This window comes from Cyprinodon tularosa, unplaced genomic scaffold (genome assembly GCF_016077235.1).
Source record: "Cyprinodon tularosa strain WSP-4 unplaced genomic scaffold, ASM1607723v1 ctg368, whole genome shotgun sequence".
Taxonomy (NCBI): domain Eukaryota; kingdom Metazoa; phylum Chordata; class Actinopteri; order Cyprinodontiformes; family Cyprinodontidae; genus Cyprinodon; species Cyprinodon tularosa.
Genome location: NW_024039083.1, coordinates 621,372 through 648,397, shown reverse-complemented (window position 1 = coordinate 648,397; position 27,026 = coordinate 621,372). Strand labels below are relative to the sequence as shown.

The 27,026-nt window shown below is 37.2% G+C and overlaps 1 protein-coding gene across 1 annotated transcript; it reads left to right on the top strand.

Annotated features, from left to right (window-relative positions):
• Positions 1–164: 164 nt before the first annotated feature.
• On the top strand, positions 165–25,751 carry ifngr1l (interferon gamma receptor 1-like). Its single transcript, XM_038296124.1, has 7 exons — positions 165–401; positions 17,985–18,114; positions 19,075–19,259; positions 19,361–19,560; positions 19,703–19,868; positions 22,540–22,661; positions 22,754–25,751. Exons 1-7 carry the CDS (start codon positions 341–343, stop codon positions 23,102–23,104), a joined length of 1,215 nt encoding a protein of 404 aa, XP_038152052.1. The 5' UTR covers positions 165–340; the 3' UTR covers positions 23,105–25,751.
• Positions 25,752–27,026: the final 1,275 nt, after the last annotated feature.

The window sequence follows — 27,026 nt, the reverse complement described above, 5'->3', positions numbered from 1 at the left end:
CTGAAAGTTCTTAAATTAATGTGTTAAATTAAAAAAAACATAAAATACATAGTTTTGTTATGGAGATCAAAGCGATCAGTAACATGGACTTATATACTTTTACGCATTTATTTCTTGATTAACAAGCCAAGGGTTTTAGATTTCCGAGTTTTCCTAAACGCGGCTCTAGGAAGCGTTGCAGCAGAGTCAGCCGCCGCCGCCTCCGCCGCCTGTCATAGCGTTTGATCTATCCTCTAAGTTCCCACTGCGTCTGTCTTGTATAAACCAAACTCCACACATCTCTGTTGGTGTTGACATCAAGGAGTCAAGGACAAAGCGAGCTCAGCTCGGACAGAAGAAGATGATTCGGACCCTTTTCCTGCTGTGTTTCCCACTTTTCCCCTTTGTTTCACCAGCTCAGGGTGAGTAGCTCTTTAGCAAACTCCGCGCTGCCTTTAAACCCGTATTTTAACAATTGTTTATCGATAAACTGCAACATGAAGAGATAGATAAACAAGGGAAGTATTAGTGCCGAGAGGCGGTGGTGTAAGCCAGGCGGGGATAATCAGGCTCTATCGGGAAGGAAAACTGTTATCCCAGGTTAGCTGGTAGGAAGAGTTAGCTTTCCTAGGAGAAGCTGGAATTTCCTACGCCCTGTGGGACATTGGGAGTAAACTAATATACAGTACCAGCTATATGATTAATGTGCCATAAATTGCCATTTTTCACAGATTTAACAGAATATAATGAGATTATTATAATCCTTTATATATATTTTTCTATTTTTTGCTGGTATAAATCCATGTTATTATATTTATATATATTTTTACAGTAGAGTAGGTAGGTTCTCACTGTGTTAGGGTTTTCTTCATTTCCTCTTTCTAGATTTCATTATTACCCAACATTTAGCTGTTCATTCCGGTGTTTTTAACTGTTTCTTAAGAGCGTGAGGCAATACAGCTCAGTCTGCTAAAATGACACTACTCTTCCTGAGGTTTTTGCTTTTGTTTCTTTTTTCTTGTTGGTTTTTAGCTTTTTTTTTTCTTTTTTTTTTTTTTAGATCCCTTTGAAAGCCATTAGTAAATAACAAATAAATACCTGAACAGATTCATGCAGCTTGGTTGGACATATGATCCTAATTAGGGCTGAAACAATTAATCGATGATTGTGATAATCAACTAATTTGGTAATCGATTAATTGTTAGAGACTGTATCATTTAGTTGACAGATTAACCAACCCTTGAACAACAATTATACTAAAATTGTAAAACAAATATATAAATATTTTGCATTTAAGATAAAAAAAAAAACATTTTTGTCCTTCAATATGCTCTTTTAAGAAATCCTTAAGTGGAATCGCTTTAGTTTCACCTGGTTTGATTTTGTAAAAAGTCTTTTATTAAGGAACCTTTGGCTATCTGATTATTAATTGATTAATTGAAAACAGATTAATCAGTTTTCAAACTAATCATTAGTTGCAGCCCTAATCCTAATTAATACATTTCTTTCTACTCAGTCGCCATCCTGTGGTATTCTCACCATATGGCGGTATTCACACAAATATTTGAATAATAAAACATAAAACTATTGATATATAGTTTATGAACAGGGTATTTGTAAATGACACACAGGGATGTTCTTATATGTACAAAAAGAAGCATCAACTGAGGAAAGGAAAAAAAAAAGGTGTAGGGACTCATTCTGGGGTCTTTGTGATCTAAAGCATTGTATATGCATGTGTGTAGTCGGGGGAAGTGTTAGATTATGGGCATGTGGGCGGGTGGGGTACGGGTTAAGTTGTCTATTCATATCAGTTTATTTAATCATCCATCCAAACCGTCTGTTGTCAAGCAATTTGTCTGTCTATGCATCTCCATGTGTTTGATCGCCTCAGTTATTTATATGTCAGTCCACCTGTCAAACCTTTATCCTTCTGTCCGTTTCTGCTTTTTATCCTGTCTCTTCTCCATCAAGTCATCATCTGTCCCATTATCCCTTCCTACATCATTCCCACACCTGTTCTCTTCATTTTTTTTTGCATACGTCCATGATGATCTACATTTTCGTACCTCTAAAAAGAGACCAAAAACAACTGAAAATTATGGGAAGTTGGAACGTGCTATCCTGCGAAACAGTCTACATATAACTTGCATGTAATGAACAATATCTACTACTAGACCATCCTATTAATTTGGAAATAAAATCTGCACAACAGCTGACAGTTAGAAAGCCCAACAGTGGAAATCCCTCAAATGATTTCCAAAGAAAAAAAAGAAGTCTGACTCTGGCAACATTTCCAATCAAGGTTAATAAAACAAACTTCACCGTTTGTAACTTCTAGTCAGTCTATGAGATCAGGCAGCTGTGGTTTGAGGTTCTGAACAATCAAGGTCACCTTTGGATCATTTTAAAGCCTATAAACCACATTATCTAAAGGCTAAAACCTGATGATTCACAGATTTCCTTGTGTTTTACATTTATTGTTTGGTCTAAACCAGTAACACCAACAACATATGACAAGTTTTATGTAAAGATAAAAGAAATTGGAAAACAAATTACTCATCACCAGAACAGTGTAAGATTTCTATGAGCTTCTCTCCACAGGTTTAACAGTTATATTAAAGAGGGTAAGGATTCTTTTAGGTATCAAATAATATTTTGAACTGGTTTTCAATTAGTTGATTGATCAAAAATGAAATACTTTCATTAAGTCAGCATTGCTAAACTCAAAAAAACATTTGGAATTAACAAAAAACCTTTAATTACACATTATATGAATTGCAAATGTCAAAAATGTAAAACAGTAAACATATAATACAGGTTGTGATATATATGATGCAACAATTTGTATTCCTATATGGAAAATGTTTGTATTTTTTAGTTTTGTCTTTTAAGTAGGTTATTTTTTTCAGCAAATGACCTGTTTTACAGTCTGTGTATCATTACTCTCTGTCACCATTAGATTACAAAATTAGTTGAAAATTGATTGAAAAATGGATTCATCTAGGGCTGCAACAACGAATCGATAAAATCGATAAAAATCGACTTTTAAAAGCGTTGGCAACGAATTTCATCATCGATTAGTTGTGTCGCGCGATTATTGCGTCATCCGCCGCGCCGTCATCACTGCCTCTTGGCTGAAAGAGGAAGAAAAAAAAAAAAAGGCAGAGCGAGTCAGCGCCGCAGGTGCAGTGTTGCCAACTCAGCGACTTTTCAGACCCCTCCAGCGACTATTTTTCAAAAAAGCGTTCTAGCGACAAATCTGGCGACTTTTTTCGGTGTCACTGGCGGCTTTTGGAGACTCTTACGTGAAAGCATGTATCGTTCCTACTCTGCCGTGGGGCGCCTCCCCCACCCCAACCGCGTTTTCCCGCAGGAGTCCCTCTCAGCGCTGCAGTCAGCCTCAGCGTCCAGACTGCAAATGAAGCGCGCATGCACCGGGATTGACGGCGCAAATTGATCACAATAATTAAAATAGCCTGCGCTTTGTAAAGCGAAAAAAGTGATAACATGCAACTTTTTTCAAAAGAAATTAACATGGCACGGAAGCACCATGTTTGTTTGGTTTTAAAGTGGGGAAACGTAACGTTAGTTTCTCAGGTAGCTCATCTGATGCTTTCCTTACCGTGTTAAGGCCCATTCATACCTCACGTAAAAGACGGATACGGATACGTGTGGAGTGTTTCATACGTTCTAACCGTCGATTTTGTCCGTACTTTGACACGAAAATTGGGAGCTTACGCTTACGGACGAAACGGATCAATACGGAGCAATACTACCGGAAACGGTGGGGGCGCTATTGAGTTTTTAGTACAAAATGCAACAGAATCAGGTCTTGGACCATCGCCATGTTTTGATCAATGACGAATCATTGGCGCCCAGCACTGCCACCTAGAGGAAATACGGGTTATTGCGCACCTCAACGGACGGAGGTATGAAGGAGTCAACGGATAGAACGTACGGACAGAAATACGGACGTGCAGGCCAAACGTGAGGTATGAATGGGCCTTTAGTAGGTTACAGACAGGGATAAGGTTGGCTACTTATTTTACCTTTAATTTCATTTGAATTAGCTTAAGCAGCGTTTATATTTTCTTTATAAATAAATTAACTTGCAAATTATGAGGGCAAGGCTTTTAAAGTTTAAATCTTCTGGCAAAGATAAAGTAAAGAAGATCCTGCAATTTATGGAAGTAAAGCAGAATAAAATCCAGCAAGATCAGTAATATGTCAATTAATTATCTGCCACATTCCCATGTAAATATCTGTCTTTGGAGGATGTGTGTTTTAGCACCCCTAGTTCTCTCATTTTTATTCCAAATACAATTTATAATTTGAATCACAGGGCAATTTTTTATCTCTATGGTTCAGTATTTTCTCAAGTAGCAACTTTAACTGCTATACTTTCCTGTCTTAAAAGGCAGAACTCTTTTAGTCTAAAAAAAACTAATTTGTTGAAATAGGGGGGGCCTATTGTTTGAACCCCTTAGGGGCTTTTAAAAACAAAAATGTCTTTTTTTGCGCTTTATGAAACAAAGTACCCTATATTTTGTGGATGTACAGCTACATTTCTCATGTAAGTTTGCGTAGTTTTAACACAAACATTTATTTTTCATATTGCACCAGTACAGTTAACGAGCAACCTGTACTTGTGTGCTTGTTTGTTCTGTCTAAAATGTTTATTTTGGAATAAAGAGGTTAATATAAAAAATATTTTTTGTCCGATTCATCGATTAATCGAAAAAATAATCGTCCGATTCATCGATTTTTAAAATAATCGTTAGTTGCAGCCCTAGATTCATCGTTTCAGCCCTAATTTAGCTCAACAGTTTCTCTCCACTGGTGGATTTAGATTCTGTTTTTATTTTAATTTTTTTTCTCAGAGCAGTTAAGGGCTGAAACAATTAATCTGATTAATCGTGATTAATAATGGACCATTAATTTAGTAATAGATTAATAATTAACTGGAGTCTCTAAGACAGACCTTTAGCTGACAGAGCAACTCACCAAGAGCAGTAATTATACCAAGATTGTAAAAAATATATAAACATTTTGCATTTAAGATTAAAAAAATAATAATAATTTGTCAATAATCTCTATCCAGAACTCCTCATTTTGAATAGCTTTAGTTTCACCTTGTTTAATTTCGTAAAAAGTCTGGAACCTTTGGCTATCTGATTATTAATTGCTTAATTGAAAAAAATAATTGTCAGATTAATCGTATTTCCCAGGCGCTGTTTTGGGGTTAAGTTCTCTGTTCCTGCAAATGCATAAATTGATGCTTCAAATCTAGCTGCCCAATAAAAAAGATTGCAGTGTACCACTATAATATGACTCCACAGCCTACAGAAGATTTCTCTGAGTTTGGGGTTAGCTATGAAGCACATTTCCTTTCCTGTAGCCATTGTTTCCTTTAAACAAGATGGTGCCCTTACAAGAAGTGTTTCCACACAAGTTCAAAGATGGTTTCTTATTTTATTTGTTCTCTTTTTTTTATCAGTTTTTTAAATCATAATGGTTCTAAAACTATTGCTTCAATTACTTTCAATTCTGGTCAAATGACATTTCAACACCATCAGCAAAACACACAAAATTATTATTATGACCTGTAGAGTTCCACCACAGCATGTTTTATTATGAAACCTTTAATGGAAGAGGAAATGAGACTTTAAAATGAACAACTTGTTAGCCACTTATATGTGGAAGTGATCCTTTGTGCTCTGATCAGTAAGACTTTTTCTGGACATCTGTATAAGTTAACTGTGGTGCTAAATTATCCTTAGGGATGATTCATTTTCCTTTATTTTATACTTCTTATCTTTGTAACTGAGATTATTCAAGTTTTTATTTTAACCACATTCCGACACAATTTGAAACCTTTTGTAAGAGTGTCCTGTAAAGGCAGGCAAAACGTATGGAGATGTGAAACACTGAACGTAAAGAAAAATACACTATCGGGAAAAAAACATGAAAGGTGATTTATTGAAAAACTGCAATTACAATTAGGAAATAATTGACTTTATACGATTTACACAGAGTTTAAAAGAATCCAAACATGCTGATATCCACAGAGAAGACTAGCAGCAAATCTTCCGCATTTCTGCCCTAGATCAGTCAGTCTATTGCAGGGCAACACCGAAACAACCATTCACACACACACTCATAACTAAGGAGAATTTAGAGAAGCCAATTAACCTAACAGTTATGTTTTTGGACTGTCGGAGGAAGCCGGAGTACCCAGAAAGAACCCACGCATGCACGTGGGCCGGGAATCGAACCTGCAACCTTCTTAATGTAAGGCAGCAGTGCTACCCACTGCCCAACTGTGCAGCCTATTGATACATCAATGACTAAATGACTGCAGCTATGGGCATCAGTCAGCATCTAGAATAAAATTACTTCATCTAAGAACAAGAAGTGATGAACCTGAGCGGTGCCTAAGCGGTGCTTTGGATGAAAGGGGATTTATAAATGAAATATTTGATTGACCTAATTGATTTAATCATTCAATTGTAACTAGATATTTAACTCATAAATGCAGCTTTCATGGCATCTTTTGAGGTTTCAAGAAGTGTTAACCTACCCACAGTTCTTCTTTGCTAGAAGCATACATTCAGACTGACAGTGGGAGATTATGAGGGAGTGTGTGGGTGAAGTTTGTGGTTAACAGCTTCAGCCGCTAACTATACGGCTTTGGTGCTTTTCTCACTTTTTGTTTTTGTGATAATTTTAACAGTGAACATAGTTAATATATCTGAATATGCTCCCATCTGGTAATGTTCTATGGGTTTGTTTGTGTTTTCCTACGGTGCACAGGATCTTCTGTACCGTGTGCTTAAGTTCAGAAGAGGTAGAGAAACTGAAAGGTGGATTCTGCCTGGAGGAGTTCAAGTGACTCATTAAAGCGTGGGGAAAAACTTTTGATCATGTGACGGTGAAAACAGAAAATGGACAATTTTAATAAGAGATAGCTGCAGTTTTGTTCTGTGTTGATTGATTGATGGATTTTAATTCTAGATAAATGTCCAAACATGTGGAGCTTTGTTGGTTTAGCTTTTAATAAACCAGAGCAGGTAAACCGTAATCTGTGCAACCTTGTTGAAGCAATTTTAGATGGATACAATTTTTAAAGAAGTGTTGAAACTTTTGGGGGGAAAAAACTTCATGAGCTAAGGTTGGTTAATGATTACCAGCAGCCAGTGTTGTTTTTGACAGCAACAGTCGACTAAAACTTAAAAATGTTTTAGTCAGTTTTGTGTTGCACTTCAAGAAACAGCTAACTTACAATTTCAAATAACAACCAGATTCTTTACCAGACAGCTCTTGCCTAGATACTACAATTGCTGGAGATACGATGCTGCTATGCAGTTTATAATTGCTGTTGGGCAGAAAACTGATTTCTAGATTTAAAACAAACTTTTGTTTTAATAAATAATGCCCTACTTTATAAAAAAGTGTCTCACAAAATTTCTGAAAATAGCAGATCTAGTTCAACAAATCATATTGTTTAATACAGCAGACAGACAAGCTGACGAAACTTACAATAAAAGAATGGTTTTAGACATATAAGGTTTCCATTCCAAAGCAAAAACCTCCTGATCTACTATAAATTATACATAGCGTTACACACAGATCAATCAATTTTCATTATTCCAAAAAAGCAAGAACTATGAGAGAGAAATATCCAAATATCTATGTTCCTTTTTATTTGGGTTTTTGCCAAAAATTAGATAATATGCAATTAAATATTTGCTTTGATATAATTTAGTGATTCCTTTTGGTATAAAATAAAGAAGGTTTAGCATCACCTCTTGTGTGCTGGAAGAAATAAAATCTTGATAGTTAGACAGAAGGAGTTTTTTACGCTTGGCAGAGGATGATCAGCCACATATTGTTTATTAAGTAGCGAAGGCAGGAAGAGCCATACTGCTGAGAGTGAACCATCAGTGTGGAGCAGCCAGGTGGTGGGCATGACCAAACAGCATGCAGAAGCACAGCTGATACTGCTTAGCTTGTCTATCAGATTACAGCATAATGATTAATGATCCATTTTAATTGTCTGACAGACCTTTAACACTTTAGTCTCATCTCTTCAACAAAAACTCGCACCCATAAATCGTCTTTTTTTCCTCATCAAAGATCCATGTTTAGCTCGTCACTTTTCGTTATCGTCATGAAAAAAGGAGTGTCAGCGAAATAATTTGGTCATCGTTGTCAAAAATAACACTGCCAGCAGCCAAATAAAACCTCACAGCTCGCTTAAAACCACAGTTAGTTCAACATTGTGGGATAAATAAAGGATTAGCTAATGTTAGCCCACTTAGATAACACGTTTTACTGGGATAAATGTACTGGCCTCTTTCAAGGTCTTAATTACACTTTCTGAGTGGGCTCCAGTAACATATGACATATATCTACTTTGAAAGGTAATATGAAGGTGATCACTCTGTCAGTGACGTCTGTCTGAGGGTCGAGGGTCTGTCAGGGCAATGAGCAGAGTTTTGTCTCCTCTATTCATTAATTTGTGTTGCCACTGCATTGAACCAACTTTTTACAAACCATACAGCTTACCATTGTTTCTTTTACTGTATTAAAATATTGTCAAACGGTGCTTCCTTCCCTCTTCTCCATGTTTTCCTGCTCCACTGAGGAGCAGCAGCATGGTTGTTTGCCTGTGTAGTGGAGAGAGAGCTGCGTGGGCGGGCCAGGCTGAGCTAAAGAGAGGGGAGGGGGGAGCAGCAAAGAAAGACTGGTGAATTTGTTGCAGTCAGTGTGTGCGGGAGAGAATAAAAAGAATTATTACTGTTAAACGAATGTTGTTCAATATCAATGCCAGCATTGGTATCGATGGTATCGATCCGCCCACCTGTATTCCCCATAACAAAGCTTTAGTAACACACTATGCACCCCATAGAGTGGTAGTCTTAGATAGTGGTTTTATGTTGATTCAAAAAATTAGATTTCAGACTTTGTTTCTAAATGTTCATTTTCTTTTGATATCATAAGGTGGTCACCTAAGGAGAAACATGACTTTGTATTTGTTCCATGCAATATTTTCACTCACTGTTTACACATTAATGGCCTTATAAAATAGCACCTAATGGCTGGCTGACAGTAGGTCCAAGTAGGGGTGGACAAATTTCCAATATGTTTTTATACATTACAGTCTATAATCACAGTATTTGTTACTGACTGACATTTCAGGTTTTATGTAGTTTTATGTTTTGTTTTCTAAAGGAAATGCTTCTAAAATGTCTATTACAGGAGTCTTAGGTTTTTGCAGTATTCCGTTTTGGGCATTCTTAGTTGTCTTTCTGAGGGACTGATATCGTTTCTATCGATATCGGACCCCATAATTATAACTTATCGACCGAGATTAATGAATATGCCCTGAGAGGTTTTGGCCATATCATTCAGCCTGTTCCAGTTCCAGGTTGAAATCTTTAGTGCATGTGCACTGACACTAAGCTTTCTTCAGTCACACTTTTCTTATTACTTCTTCCCTGATACCTTTAGGAATAAATAGTCATCTTAAAGAGTTTTGCAGCTTCATGAATTTTTCCAAAATCTCAGCAGCTGATATTAGTCAATGTTGCAGTTAATTTAGCGTATTTATAGTTTCTGATTCTGTTGTTTCCGTGGCTGACGGTCAACTGAATAACTTGATTTATATATAGTAAAGCCATGATTTTCCTGTCAGGGGATAATGGTGTGTTTAGACTTGTCTAATTATATGTGAGTCAGACTGTAGGCATATAGGGCGAGGTGTGAGGAGTCATCTGGCTCTAACATCTAGACTTAACTACCTGATTGTGTGGCTCTAGCAGTTCTGCAATAAAATGTTTTAGGTTAAAATCTGTGCCATTTAACAATCTCTGGGTTCTGTTTACCTTTACTTTCCGTTGCATGAATTAGGGAGAAGATGCTTTATCTGTCTTCTAGAGCGTGAGACTTCAAAGCCGTTTCTCAATTCACTAGAACATGACTACGGACTCGCCAAGTATGTTCTTGAGAAGAACACAGTAAAGTCTGGACTCGATGAGAACGGGAGCGCGCAACATAAATATGGCTCAATTGGAACAGAAGCGTACTCGTGACGTCACCACATGTCCAACTCGTCTAGAGCTGCATTTCTCCTCCTGTAATTCATAGTCTCTATGTAATAATAAATTATTACTTTTTTTCATTTAGTGGAGGAATGATGATGAACACTGTCAGATAAACACATACCAAATGAAAATTTTGCCAAATAAAACAAAAAAATTGCCATCATAGCCAGCGGTCTGCTGCAGACGGGCTAACCTTAGCCCTGGCTGCCGTTAGCCTCGGAGGTCCGCTGGTTGCCGTGGTCCTCTCAACTACGGAAATTTTTTTAATTACGCATTAAATCTGTAAATGGACCATATAGTGACACTTTAAAGTATAATATTCTTGCCTAAAATGATTTTAAAATGTACTTTTATTGAACAACAGCAGCAGAAAAGAGAACTTTTAATTTTCAATGGAGCGCTCAATTTAAAGCTGCTGCTGCCGCAATGCATGCTGGGACAGCTGTCAATCTCAAGAATGGACAATCTGATCTGATGCATGCTGGGTAAATAGCGAGGGGCGAGAACAATATCCGGCGACTTTGTCTGTTCTCAGTCTGCTGTTCTTGTGAATTGGAACAGTACTAGGGCTGAGGTTGATGACGTTTCACGAGTACACGAGCACATGAGAATGCACAAGTACACATATTGAGAAACAGCTCAAGTGTTTGAGCCTTTAAAGCCGTTGTCCTCATGAGTCATACGTTTATCTGCTAATAAACCTTACACTGAGTTAAATGAGTCACCATCCAGGGCTGAAACTGTCCCGCCTGGGAATGGAAATTTCTTAAACTTTGCTTTCATTTATAGCTTGTTAAAAGAAACCTCCTCTATAGGGCTTTGTGTGAAAGTCTGGGTATTACTGCGTGATACACCTGATTTAAGAAAACCAACCTGCTTTTGACATGACTGTTGGCAAGAAGTGAAATTTAGGTTAAAAAAACCCAGCACTACCTGAGAATACAGTAAGAGATGTGAAAGCTCAAAGTAAAACTGAAAACATGTTATTGAATAACTGTAATAACTATCAGTAGATATACTCATCATCATCTGACAATTCAGCATTGGTGAAGCAAGAGCTGCTTAATATAAAGGCTGCCAGTGAAGACAAATAACTTTTTAGTCAGACATCGATTGGAGGTTTTCTTTCTTATTTAATTTTAAATCTTTTGCATCATTTGTGTTTCTGAGGAAGTTTGTGTTGTGCTTTGACTAGAAATGTAGCGGTTAATCAGCCAAATATTGCAATTAAATAACCTTTCATTGAATAATCCTCACCAATAATCAGAAGCTCTGATACTGAAAATCTCGATTTCCTTTCCCCTATTTAACTTAACAGTTACAGAAGCTAATATTTCCCATGGTTTTTATGTGTAAAAGCACCAACAAACAGCTTATAATGTAATCCATTCACTGGTTAATGGCAAAATAAATTGGTAAGTAAGAGGATACAGGAAACAAGTGTTTGGTAGCAGATAATAATCTGATTGTTAATTCTCTAGCTTCAAATAGTTTTTCTCTTTTTTTTTTTTCTCTTCAAGATGAGAGCCAATGAAGTTCAAAGCGTTACAGTATTTTTGTTAGATAGGCTTTATCAGATCCTAACTGGATGCAGCAGGCTTGCAGACTTCCAGGTAGTACAGAAGCCCTGATTCAAAGGTGTGATAATTACGGAAGAGGATTAGGGCCACTGAAAAAAAAAAAAAAAGTAAACTGATTTTTAAATTTTATTTCAGTTTAACATGGGGAAAAAAGTCAGAATTCTGAGATTAAAGTCAGAATTCTGACTTTTTCCCCATACTATACTGAAATAAAATAAAAAAAATCAGTTAACTTTTTTTTTTTTTCCCAGTGGCCCTAATCCTCTTCCGTAGATAATAGCCATCACAATGGAAAGCCAGAAATAATGGGAGGAGGTCAGATGAAACGCTGAAGCATGGATCCAGCTATCTGTGTTTGTGGAATGGTTACTCACTGCTTAGGCTCATCTGCTTCATTTGGAGGGATGATTAGTTTAAGGGTTTATCCATCTTACACCCTGAAGAGTCCCAGATGATCACCTCGGGTCCACAGGCTGCTTGTTATCTCACCATTTTAATGGGTTGACTAAAGGGGTCTTCATGTTATTATTATTATTAGTTTTATTTTTTAACATGGCCTTTAGACATCCCAAGGTACTTTACAGGGACAATTCAACCAGATCATACAGTCAGATTTGTACAAAGTTTTCTATATAAGGAAAACCAGCTGATTGCATTGACTGATTGACTCTTCAGCAATCCTCAAGCCAAGCATGTTTGTAGTGACAGTGAAGAGGAAAACTCCCTTTTAACAGGAAGAAACCTCCAGCAGAACCAGGCTCAGCGTGAGCGAACCATCTGCCGAGGCCGACTAGGGTTCAAGGAGATAGAAGCAGACATACAGAAAGAAGCAGAGATACAAAAGGCAGCTGTAAAAGGCGGCCCCGTCCAGGAAACACACAGCCAGGCAGATGAGCTCCGAGCCAGCTTCCATGTCAGAGGATGAAAGAGAGCACATCCAGTTAGTCACAGTCAGAGAAACAGGACTACACTCAAAACATTCACAAACAAAGGTGCTGATGGCAGCAGCACAGCTGATATTTCTCTCCAGGATGGTGTCACAGCCAAACAGGAACAGACTGGATGAAGCTGCTATGACAAAAGGCAGAGAGAGCATAACGTTAGAGATTGAACTAACAAATATTGCAGAATGGGAGAATGGAGATATGATGAAAAAGGCTCCCTATGTCCTCCAGCAGTCTAAGCCTATAGCAGCATAACTATAGAGATGGTCCAGGATAACCTGAGCTACTCTATCTATAGGCTTTATCAGAAAGGAAAGTTTTAAGCCTAGCCTTAAAAGTAGACAGGGTGTCTGCCTCATTGACTAAAACTGGTAGTTGGTTCCACAGGAGAGGAGCCTGATAACTAAAAGATCTGCCTCCCATTCTACTTTGAAAAATTCTAGGAACCACTATTAAACCTGCAGATTGAGAGTGAAGTGTTCTGTTAGGAACATAAGAAACAATCATATCTATGATATAAGATGGAGCTTGGCCGTTTAAGGCTTTATATGTGATGAGGAGGATTTAAGATTATACAAAATTTACCAATCAAACAAAACATAATAAATAGCAAATGGAGCAAGGGGCAATGCATGCGCTTCCTCTGATCTCAAGGCACTAATGCTCGCACTTATCGGCCAATACAGAAAAAAAACATAGCTAATAGCTTTAATAATATATATATATATATATATAATAATTTATTATAGCCGGATAGCCACCAGTTACCCTAAATGCACTGTGAAGTCCTGTCTGAAGTCATTCCTTGCTGATCTTAAAGGCATTCTTTTCCTGCTCCCTAACAAGTACATTTTACGATGCAAAAAATTGTGCTGTGTGAGATATTTCGATGTGCGACTGGTCCACAGTACTGCAGGAAATCTGGTCATGTGAGTTACTTCTGCTGTAGATTCTTGCAGAGGAAGGAAGGATCTGGCAGGCTGACAGAGTCTCTGCTGAAACCGTGTTCTCTGTTCTCTGATCGATCCAATCATGAAAGTGCATCATTAATACAGAGTACTGTGCTTTCGTTTGATTCTGGCTTGTTTAAAGTGGTGGTTTTAGGGTGTCTTTCTCAGCACCAATGATTAATCTGAATGTCCAAATGCTTTCAGTGCTCTTAATCAATGCACAAAAACAGAAAGTTTGTGTTGTACATCTAGAGGAGCCACGTTTATGTAGAAACTGATACCATCTGCTTTCTCTTCCTGCTTCTGTGGGACGTTTTTTGGGTCACAACAGTGGTTCTCAGATGGTTTAGAATTAAACCCAACCTTAGAGGAAGAAACAAAGGCCATCAAATTAAACAAAAATGAGAGTCATTCAGCAGATTTGAAAAGAGATTCCTCTTGTCTAGTTGATTTTACAGAGGCGGAAACTGAACCATGTTTTCTTAGAACTCTAGCTATAATAAGGGAAGCATGGGGTTGACTTCAGTGCTGAAGGGATTTCTTTATATATTTTTTTTAATCCTGTTTTATCAGCATGAAAAAGCATTTTTTTAAAACTGAAAAGAAAATCTGTTCAAACAAACCATTTGATTTATAACATTCAACAAATTTACTATTAAAATGAGCAATATTTCTAGTGATAATACAGCAGCACTTTTGCATGTGTACATAATATTAGTATTCCTCAATCTAAAACTCCAACAGAAAACCTCTTTTGTTGTTTATATATTTACTTATTACGTGTTTAGCAAATCTTACCTCTAAATTAAACATTCTTAGTGAACAACTTCAAAATATAATCCACAATTTGCATAGAAGCATAAATTCAGACCGACAGTGGCAGATTATGAGTGAGTGTGTGGGCGGAGCTTGTGGTTAACGGCTTCAGCCGCTAACTTTACTGCTGTGGTTATCACCTTTAGTTTTGGTATTTTTTTAACAGTGCATGAGTTACTATCTCTGATTTAAGCCCTCTCTGCTGATGATGATTTGGGGGTTAGTTTGTGTTTTACTACAGTGCAGAAGATTTTCTGTATCACTAGGTTAAGTTTGCAAGAGGTAGAGAAACTAAAAGGTGGAGATTCTAGATGTTAAACTGACTCATTGCAAAGTTGCAGTTTTAGTGTTGATGAAGGATTTTAATTCTGTCTCCTTGATAAATGTGCAAACATGTGAAGCTTTGTTGGTTTACTTTTGGATAAACTACAGCAGGCAAACAGTAATCTTTGTAGGTTTACTGAACTATTTTTAAATAGAAGCAAGTCGTAAAGAAGGTTAGAAACCTGAATTACCTCCACAGGTATGATGTGCAAAATAAAATGTATGAACTGCTGCTGAGAGGAAAGGTTTGGTTTGTCTTATCTCTGACAAGAATGTTAGGAAGGAAGTTGTTTAGAGACTTCACAAAAGGTGAACATAACCTCTTAATTTGTTTTTTTCTCCCTCTTCTGTATCACAAGTCCTAAAACTTTATTAATTTCTTTAACATTGTGATCTAATGAAGTGTTGAAATCCAGTGTTTAACATGTATGACTGCTGAGCTGGATGAGGAAACAACAGATACAGCAAAACAAAAAAACAAAAATAATGAAATATGATAACATGATGAAATATTAAGTTTATTTCTTGTATTTTTTTTAATTATTGCTTATACTCGACTCAAACTTTATTTATAAAGCACATTTAAAACAACCGGGGTTGACCAAAGTGCTGTACAGGAATCACAGTTAAGGAACATAAGATAAAAACTGAAGGCTAAAATACATAAACACATAAAAATAGAATAGGATAAATGTTTCAATTAAAATACATTTTACAATAAAATAAAATTTTGCCAAATGTCCACTTAGACATGATTAAAAGCCAGGGAGAAGAAATGTGATTTTAAAGAGGATTTAAAAACCTCAAAGGAGCCTGCTGATCTAATATGCCAAGGCAAATTATTCCAGAGTCTCGGTTCCACTGCCATAAAGGCAAAATCACCTTTGGTTTTAAGTCTGGTTTTAGGCATCGCCAGTATCAGCTGATTAGAGGATCTCCGTGTATAGATGAGAATAACCCCAAAGTAGAACAATGCATTAGATAGAAAAGTATGTGCTTAACAGAAATGTCAGGCTTCTAAAAAGTGCTCATCTATATGCATTTGCTACTTGGTTTGGGCTCCTTTTGCAGGAATTACTGCATCATTGCAGTTTAGCATGGAGGCAGTCAGCCTGTGGTTCTGCTAAGGTGTGATGGAGACCCAGGTTGTTTTAACAGGGCCCTTTAGCTCATCTCAAAGTCCTCTCAGCTAAGTATGTAGTGCTCTGAATTTACTGTGAACTTCAGGAAACTTGATGGACCAACAGTTGGCAGGGTACCCCAAACCATCAGTGACTGGAAACTAAACACTGGATTTCACACAGTTTGGGTCCTTTGTCTTTGTCCTTCAGGCTTCTAAATACAATTTAAACTTTATTTTAATCTGAAAAATAGGAGGTTAAATCCTCTGAAGGGTACATTTATCGCTATTGGTGGTATGGCTTTGCCTACCATACTTTTTCCTTCCACTCAACCTTCTATTGATATGGTTAAAATATTACCCAGCTTCTTCAGCGATGGCCTTTTGTGACTTTCTATGTGCAGAGGGTCAATGACCGTCTTCTAGTCAGCATGTCTTCTACATGACTGTTCAGCCTCCTGATCCGACATTTAGAGGTTCAGGAAACATTTAGCAGGTGTTTTGAGTTAACTAGGCTATTAAGGTGTGAAGGCAAGGCAAGGCAAATTTATTTGTATAGCACAATTCAGTACAAAGACAATGCAAAGTTCTTCACATGATTAAAATAAAGGAAAATAAAACAGAATCAAAGCAAGTAGGAAAAAAAATAAGTAAATAAATAAATAAAATAAAAATGCAGAAACAAAAAAGAATATTAAAAACAGTTGGACTGAAGAAAATAAAAAAGTGGAACTAATGATGATTCAGTTGAACTGTTTAACTAGAACAGTCGAAGGCAGTCCTAAACAAATGTGTTTTTAGTCTTGATTTAAAGGAACTCAGGCTTTCCGCTATGGAGGACCAACTCTGCCATATTTAATAATAAATACCAAAATAAATAAATACTCAATAAATAAATAAGCATACAATTAATTGCCCTCCAAAATACAATAAATAAACAAATGTAGGTAAAAAATTTATTATACAGTGAGACATAAATGCATATATCTCTTTTAATTAGTTTCTTTATTTATTCGCCTTTGTAAAAATTACGTTATTTATTAATTGTCCGTCATAATGAGAAGAAGTTGACTTTCTAATACACACTTCTTCTCAGAAATGCATACAGAAATGTAAAAACGAAAGTCAGAAATAAATAGTGTAAAAGAAATAAATAGGGTAGAAAAAATAAAAAGGCAGAATAAAACAGAAAAAATATATCATGCACATAAATAAATACTTAAAAATAAGAAATAAATAAAATAAAGTTGAAGATTAGAACGGACAATAAATAAATAAGGTAATTAATAAAAAGGCGAATAAATACAGAAGCTAATTAAAAGAGATATACATTTATGTCTAACTGTATAATTTAATTTATACCTACAAATGTATTTGTTTATTGTATTTTGGGGGCAATTAATTGTATGCTTATTTATTTATTGAGCATTTATTTAATATCTGTATTTATTTTTAGATATGACAGAGTTGGTCCTCCATATTCCGCACTACATCCTTTAAATCAGGTCATGAAGTCATGTGTTTCTTATATTTAACTTTTTCAAAAATATTTGCATTTTCTGACACATTGAGTTTTGGTCTTTAATTATTTGAAAGCCATAATATCAATATTACAAGGAACAAAGGTTTAAGATATGTCTATGTGCAATAATTCCAGGTAATTTGCAAGTTTCACTATTATAAATACCATTGTTTTTTTGTTTTTGTTTTTTCTGTTTTTTTGTTTTACATCTAGACCTTTAGAGGGAGCCATTCAACAGTGTCCCCTGGTGGTAAACTAGTTTATTTAAACATGTCCCCATCTCAGTGATGCCTCACTATATTAGAATATCACCTTAACAGTTATAATGTTCCTGTGGTTTAATTTAGAAAACCCATATAGATTTTTTTTTACCCATAGGCTGTTCTAGTTTGAGTTTTTAAAACAGCTAATTTTGCTTTTACACACCCCGTCTCACTAATATTTGTGTTTAATTTTTTTTACTACTCTCTAAATCTGAGAAGCAATTAGCTGGAAGCCAGAATCATCAGAATTAACAGAAAATAATGACTTACTTTGCAGTATATCAAATTGTGTGTAGTTAACCTGTTACAAATGTTTGAATCTGTTGTAATGATGAGCTGCAATCTTAGATTTTACCTGAAGGTTTGTTTTTCCTCAGTGGCGCCTCCCACCAACGTCACCCTTACCTGCCGCAACCAGAAGAACATACTGAAGTGGGACTATGACCAGCCCCCTGACCAGGGACTGAGATTCAGGGTCAATATTAAATCCGACAACCCCCTCAAAGGGTATTTATGTATTTTTTCATTTTAATCTATTCCTGTTTTATTCTCCTGCATATGTTTGTATTTGACATTTTTAATAATGAGTTTTAGTAATAAAATACTTAATGTTTTACTGTACATACATTTTATTTGTCACATTAAAGCTATAGAGGACAATCTTTTATTTTCGGGTGGATCATCTAAAGAATTGGTTCTCCTAACTGTCAATTGTTCTGGTGATATGTTTACATAAGGCGGTCCTTTGTGCTCGCCCCGTTAGCTTTCTTTTTCTGCTCATGCGCACTTTCAGGCGTATATATGTGTGGTTAGTTACGGTTTCAGGCCGTCATTGAAGCTCACCTTTCTCAGCGAGGTTCTTTGAAAATAGCCGAGGGTAATAAGAGAAAAAGTGTCCATGAAGTGTATGAGAAGAAAAAGTCCTCAGAGGAGGTAGATATATCCCAGAATGCTTTGCCTGGAGAGCCCTCCTCGCAAAGCGCTAGTGGATTTGCTGTAACAGCGGCCCGCTGTCGCAACTAATAACAAAGATGACGCAGGCTTCGCGCAGTGGAGGAGGAGTTATGTGACCAACGCAGCAAAAAAACAGTGATCATCTATCCGAACGGTCAGTTAACCGAGTTCACTATAAAGTCCACTATATAGTCCCCGCTATATGTGGACACAGTAAGCTTGTATGAGCTATGAGAAAAGCACATGCTAAACAGGGCATGCACGAGGAGAAATGGTTCTCGTGCATGGAGAGGGCAGGTCTTTTAGAAAATCCTCAATACCTTTAGGTCCCTCATTAGAACAGTTTGTCTGCAGGTTTGAAAGTATGTGTGGGTGGAAAAACTCAGAAATAAGTTTGAAATGATAAAATAAGTGTGTACGTTAACTAACACCTAGATATAGCTTGGTTTAAATTTGTAAAATGTAAATTGGTGCTCTAATTGTTCATTTGTCTTCCCTTTTCTCTTCCACCAGTTGCAAAGATGAACTGTGGGTAGACTACCCTGCTCTTCAAGCGGATGTTTCGTTTCTCTCAGATCCAGATAATACATATATGCTTGAAGTGAAAGCTGTGTTGGGACAGAATGAGTCTGATGTTTCCCCACAGGAGGGACTCATATTCAGCTATTTCTATGGTTCTCCGCTTGCCCAAAAAATATGTAAGCAGCATGTTCAACTAAATCTAACCAAACCACTGCTGGATTTATAGATGAATGCTTTCTCTGGCTCGGTGTGTGCAATGATCTTTGCTGTTTCTTAGGCCTTCTGGACCTTCCGCCCGTTAATATCACCTACCTATCGAATACCAAGATCCACCTCCAGTTCAGACACCCTTGGTTGTTGTACGGGGAAGGGGTGTCCAGATGTAATAAAGAAAATGAAAAGAAGAAAAAGAAAAGCCACTCCAAAAGGACTGCATATTTACCGCTTTTTTCATATAATGTCCAGATGGTCGGCCAGGTCAGACAGCTCAACTTAACATCACACATTAAGGAATTATTGATTTTACTCCTTTCAGGAGTATTTGTACAAAAAATATTAGACATGCTCTGCTTTTAATGTTCTATTTTACATCCATTAATGAAGCTTGTTTTTGTTCTAGGAGAATAAACAGCACAACTTTGACTGTGAGGAGGAGATGTGTGAGGAAAATCTGTCGGTGGATGCTGCACAGGACGAACATTGTCTGACAATCGAGGGAAAACTCCGTAAAATGTCTGTGGTGTCCACAGAGGACTACTGCATCACAAAACAACCACCTTCTAACAGTTGAGTAAATTCTCATTTGTTTCAACTATTTGATATTGAGAAGAACAATTGAAATGTATCACAATACCACATAGGGGCATTTTTAAAGCCTCCTTGGGCCTTAAAGTTGTTAGTTTCCTTTATGGCTGACATCCTTAGTCTTTAGCGGCAGCTGCAAACATGTTTCATGGTTAGACACCAGCATCTGGAAGCATTCCTGATTAATCTCATCCTTCCTCAGGAATCTATTCCTTTGGAGATTTTTATCAGGCAGCTAAGATTTTATCTTTCAGGACTTGTTTTATGGGCTTTACCTAACCTCGCAGTAGCCAGACTGGTATGTGTAGAACTGAGATGAGTTGAGTGTCAGACAATCGTAGCAGCGAAACGCCATGTTTCAGGCTTAATGGCTTCGGCAACTTGGTGGTCCATGAGAGCCAACAACGGACATGCACACACAAACGTCTTTCCCATTTAATTTCTTCTCTTTGCTCCTTTTTAAAATGAGACATTTTTGCTATTTTAGCTAAAACTGAGTCAATTGTGGTATCGGCAGGTGAGTCCTCCAGCGTAGCCATGTTTGCATTCCTACATGTCCCACCCCAAAAAACACAGCTGGCTTGTCATTGGTCCGACTCGTTGGAGACGGACGTATTAGCACAAGTTTTTCAAGATGGATTCGTTGTGAGAATGACAACTCAGATGGAGGTTAGGCTTTACCTGCCTCCTCAGGAATCCAATGGCAACTTTATAAAGCTTTATCTTTCTGCCACCAGATGGTGCAGCTTCCTCTTCCTTTATCTTAAACCTGGAGGCTTTGCTATCAGGAACAATCAAGTCCTTTTCCATCTGTTCTTATCCTTGTTTGTTTCTGGCAGATTTTGATGTCTTGCGTCTCCAGCATATCTGATGGAGCTTAAAACACGCACGCTTTTATTCAACCACTAAAAAAAGAGAAATAGTCCAAAAATGCTATTGACAAAAGGTTAAAGCAAAGATTTGAGAAGATGTTTTTAATTCATCAAAACATCCATCATTGCTTTTTATAAAGCATTTTATCTGTGTTTGAGGTGATCCATCAGCCATTCCAAATAAGGAGATATACATTTCTGTTTTTGAACCCTTTTCACTCTGATGCCCTGATGTCTCATATTTTCAACATCCTTTTGGTGTTAAACACTCAAAGGGATTGTGGTTGATTTTATGTTATGTTTCTTTTATTTTCTATATTGTTTTAGTTATTTATTTGATATTGTTTTTATTAATCTTAGAGCATCTTTTGGTTTTTGTATTTCTGCTTTTGTGCAGCACTTTGGTCCTATTGGTTCTTTAAAGTGCGATATAGATAAAGTTGGATTAAATGAAATTAAGTTTAATGTTGTAATCTAACATTTGATTCTCTGAGTTATATCTGGAAAAAAATATGCTTGCAGTCTGTTTTATCTGAATAAGGGACTTTTAAAAGCCACGTAACCTCTTATTTTCTCTATTATGGCATTCTTTGTGAATTATTTATGTTGGTCACATAAAATCAGTAAAATATTGGAAGTTCACAGTTACGTTCTGAGTATAATCTTCCCCCGTTAGTTTTTTTCCGTTATCTGCAGGTACGGGACTATGTTAGGAAAAATTTATCGGATTTTGGAACTTTAACAAAACATGAAACCCTAGAGGAAATAAATAAATTTGATCCTGTCAGTCGGGGGGCAGTGTCTCACTTTTATAAGATCTTTAACAATATATGCGTAGACACAGCCAGGATTAAAAAGGCATGGGAGGATGAGTTGGGGCAACAGTTATCTGAAGATCTGTGGGAGGAGGGTTTGAAAAGTGTTCAATATTGTTCAGTCAATGTCAGACACAATCTCATACAGTTCAAAACTATACATAGGCTCCATTATTCGAGGGAGAAACTGAGCACGTTCTTTCCTAGTGTGTCTCCGATTTGTAATCGTTGTCGGGTTGCTATTGGTAACCTGACGCACTCCTTCTGGTCATGTATTCAGCTGCACTCATTCTGGAAGAAAAATTGTTCATTTTTTTTCAGCAACTTTTGGAAAAAGATGGGATCCAGATCCTCTTATTGCCGTCATCGGGGTCTCCAGTGCTTTGCAACCAGCCACTAAAAGTGGGAAAATGGCTGTCTTGTTTGGTACGGTGATTGCTAAAAGATTGATTTTGAGATTTTGGAAGAAAGACTCTGTGCCCACATTTGATTTGTGGTTGGGAGAACTAGCAAATACTCTGCATCTGGAAAGACTGAGACAGTATAACGGAGATAAGGGTGATGTGTTTGAGAAAGTATGGGACCCTGTACTAAAATTCCTTCAATGAAAAAGTGATTACGACTGACTCATCACTACTTAATACTCTGTTAACTTTCCTTTTTTTTCATGAATGCTTTGGATCAATGTATGGTGTTTTCATCATGTTGTTTTGACTGTGAAAGTGTTCTATGATGTGCTGTTCTGGGAGGGCAAGGGAAGGGTGGGGATTTGTTCTTTTATGTTAATTTTTGTATATTCATCTGGAAAATTTAATAAAAGATAAAATTATTGGAAGTTTGTATATTCTAAGGCATAAAAATGGCTGTGAATATTTCCAAATATTTGTGATGTTTGGGGTTTTACTGTGAATTAGTGACGTGTAGCTGGCTGTAACTTTCTGTATATCTTTTCGTTGTTTGTTTAGATCAAACCGGCGTCTATGTCGGGACCTTTGTTGGTATCTTGGTGGTGTTGGCAGCTGCTTTAATCGCCTACATGGTTTACCGGAAGAAGACGTCGCCATCTAGTGATATACTCCCTCTATTCGTATGTTTAATTGTTCAAAGTGGATTCATCCACCAACAGATGTTTTTTCTGGTTTAACACTAACTTTGCATTTTTTCTGTGTCTGAAAGCAGTTTGGGATTCAAAAGCGGCAGCCACCTTTCTTCCAGCCTCTTAATGACCAGGTCAGTCCTACGGAGGCTTTCCCCGTCGTTTCGCCGAAGAGCACTGAAGAGCGCGAAGAGGAAAGCGTCAGTCCGTCACAAGATGCATCTAAAGAGGATAATGAACACTTGAAGTTGCCACCTGACAACGAAGAGCTGGAGGGAGGCCAGGCGACCGGTGAGCAGGACCCATACATGTGTGACAAGTTCAACGAAGGTGACGACCCAGAATCCGACCAGGAGAACGTCTCTCCCTATGAGAGCCATCCCGTAGTGCTGGAGTTGGCCCCTGAGGACCGTGCAGAGGGATACCGAGGCTAAAGAAAATAAAACAAAACACTCATTGTTTGATCAAGAGGAAAATACTAATTTCAGTCAGAAAAAGGGAACGAGTCCATCAGTTGCAATTGCATTTTATCCCTTTGCCTCAGTAATGTCTGGCTGATTGCTAAAAGTGTTGAAAATACTTTAGACTGTTAAAACTAACTAGACATATAAAGCCCCAATCACAGCTTTTTCCGGGCTGAGGATACTAGCATTAAAATGCATAATGAGCTCAGCTTTTGCACTTTTTTATACATTCCAATAGCTGTAGTTGCTCATTAGAATAATGTAGAGTTAGACTCAGAACACCTTTAGCTTTAATTATAGTGGCACCGCGAATCTCCTTTAATGTAGACTAATAAAACTTACCACTTTATCTTTCATTTCATGAAATGTGGCCCTGCTGTAAAGGGTATCAAGTCCTTTTCATGCATTTTAACTGTGCACCTTATTTAGGATAGTTGTGGCGGATGTATGTGTTTGTTGTCTGTAGAGGTTAGAGGTCAATCAGTGCCATAAGTCTCACTCAGTTTGGCTTTACTTAGGTAGACAATTTATTTAATGCATTTTCCTATATTAACCATTCAACTGTATTCTCTCATTAATGCACCTTCCTATCAGACGTCGTTTCTAACAGTAATCGGTTCTGCTTGAGAGGAAAGACAAAGGCAGTCCAATGACAGAGATGCTGGAAATATATTGAAATGATGACTTGACTAAAAAACACCAGAATCTAGATTTTTTTAAAGGTTTAGGAATAATAGGTGTGAAGATCTTCATCGCTATCTATCTTCTTAAGATCGATTAGGCTATGATCACGCTGAGTATGAATGGAGTGATTGTTAAGATGTTAAGATGTCTCAACGGTGCAGATTAACAAAGGATGCGTTTAAAGCCATGCAAAGAGAGCAAAGCAATACTTTGCTGGAGTTTAAACAACCTGAACTTTTCTGTCGACTTGTGTTAAGTTGACAAATCAGGGACTGGAAGGGGTTTTGGTGGAGTTTTAATTTTTTTAAAAACAGTATTTGCAGGTCCTGATGCTGGGTTCTGGACAGATTGAAGCCATCATCCAGCTGCAGCCGCTGATGCAGGTGGATATGGGCTTCTATCAATCACATGAGAGCAGATCTGAAGCTGTTGTTCACCATTGATGCCAACTTTAGCATTAGTAGCTGATGGTAAACCACGGTTTCCTCCTCGTGCCTCATATTTATCATTTAGAGTGACAGTTGTTTAAGGCGTCTCTGTGTCAGATGAGCTAATATGGAGTCACAGCTTCAGACTGTCGGGTCCATTTATTGACTCTGCTTCCCGTGAGGCTGCCAGAAGAGCTTCCCCCAGCTGTTAGTTTAGGGGACTAATTATATCTGGTGCTTAGCTGTTTAGCCACAGCGCCGCTCTTTTATAATCTTCATGTCTACCGGATCTAGACCGTGCTCCTCCAGTTGATGACCTCTGGGCTGAGTCTCAAACACCAGAATTTGTATTGAGGGAAATGATGCTTGCTAGGCCATTATATATTCCCCCTGTTGCATTTGTGCCTTTGAAGGTTACCTTGACTACCTGAGATGAACACCTTCTTGATTTTATATTTTATTATTTTTAGAAGTTTGCACCCTCTTTATTCTGCTATGCTACCAAATCTGGAATATCCAGCTGGAGAACAGAGTTAAAGTGAGACTGAGCTGCTGCTCATCACTTTGTGTTGATTTGCAACCCCAAAACATAGGAGAAATTCTTCCTTTTTATCTGTCTTTGTGTTCTAAATCCCATAGAAAAGCACTTAAATCTAGAATAAATATGACAGCTGTGAAAATGCCACAAGAGTGAAAAGGTTTTTATTTGTTAAAAACATTTCTTTGTAGTCTGAAATATTGTTGTCTGAAAACCTTTCTAGTTTTCTATTTTTCTTTTATAGTAATAAAATTCATGCATGTTTTTTTTCATTCTGTTTTATTAAAAATAAATATGTTGATTCTAAGTACAGAACCTCATTGCTGTCACGTCTGAGTCTTTCCACTTATGAAGGGAAGTTGGCATTAGGGACATGCAGCGCAGGTGGAATGGGCCCTTCAGACTAACACATCAGGTTCTGTTTTAAAGGAAGAACCACGGCCGTCATGGCGGGTCGTGACATTTGATCGTTCTACTCTGCCTGTTCCTCTTAACAGTGAGGAGGAAGACATTCTGTTGGTGTTTAGATGCATTTCCCTCCTTTTTGATTGTGCGTCTGTCGGAACGCCCATATTTGGGCTTCCTGAACTCGTTACCTGCGTAATCCTTTAATTATACGTTTCTGTTTTCTTGTAATCTGCTTCTGTGATTACCAGCCTGCCTTATTGTTGATGCACTGTTGATAATCATAAAAATTAACAATAAAGAACCTGTAGTCTGAGGACAATCAACTTTTTATATCTGAATAAATTCAGATGAAAAGAGTGTAAAATGATTATACAGTATAAATCATTATATGTCTCCAAGCTTTAACTAAGACCATCTACCGTATATTTTCACACCCCATGCCCTAACATTTCTTACTACAACCTTTGTTGTATTTTATGTGATTATGAACTAACACAATGCTGTGCATGGCTGGAAGTTGGTGTTTAAACATATTTTGTAAATAAAAGTTTGGAATGCCTTTGTGTTTACTGTCGTTATCATAGCCAGAGGTTTTTTTCTTTTACAGCTGTTATTCACACCAACATGTTCAGTTTTCTTCCCATTCTTTGAAAAAAAAAAGGCTCAAACTTCCACTTTGGCTGGATGGATTATCTAGATGTCATTTTCTATGGTTTCCCTCAAATTCTTTAATTGCATCAAGGCCCATACTTTGACTAGGCCATATTCCATTGTAGCTCTGGCTTAACTGGTTAAATTATCCTTTTATTCAGTTCCTTAGATCAACTGGACTTTACAAACACAACTTTATTCTCTAAATAAATCATTTTCTTTATCACTATTATTCCCCAATAACAATAAAAACAAGCCTGACTGCTCATTTGTGGGTTTTGGTAACAGTGGTGGGTCTAGATCAGGCATCCCCTAACTCGGTCCTCAAGGCCCCCTTTCCTGCAGGTTTTAGAGGTTTCCTTGCTCCAGCACAGCTGATTTTAATTGAAAGCTGATTAATAGGCTTTTGCTCTACTGCAATCATAATCAGCTGTGCTAAAGCAGGGAAACCTCTAAAACCTGCAGGACAGCGGCCTTGAGGACCGACTTTGGGCATGCCTGGTCTAGATGAAATTTACAAGGGGGGCCAGGCTGGGGCCAGTTTTTTCATGGGGACAAGAAATAAAAGATTCACAGAACAAACAGGGTAAGAGTGCATCATTTAGTGTATATATATAGTGAGCAACAAAGCCAAGGATGCAGACTCTAATATTAAAACTGATCCTGTACGACCAAACCTTAGAGTTTATGGCAATTTCTAAACAACTGTAACTAAATTGTAAAGAGAAAAGGTTAAAATTGGTCCAAGAGTTGAATCGCTGTGTTTCTTCTGTCACCACACACACAAAAAAAACTATTATTACAATACAAAACCGTAGAAAAAGATCAAACAAATCTTAAAATAAGTGTTTTACCCCCAGTTTGAGCAGGTCATTATGATGATCTACATAAAGAATTAGTATTGCTGCCCTTAAAAATAGGATAATTGAATATTATGCCCTTGCAGTAAGTCAACTGAATTTTTTATTCCTTATTTTTAGTGTAAATCTCATCAGATTTGACAAATTGTTTAACGTACTTGCTTAAAATTAAGGGAAAAACAGTCCAAGTAAAAAGTGACTTGCTTTTATTCCATTTTTTGTATTGTATGTGGTACAGGGGCCGGGACCGGTCGCCCCCTGCCTAGAACTGCCCATATATGGTAAGATTAACTTAGGTCCTCATCCATCCTCTTCCCAGTTTC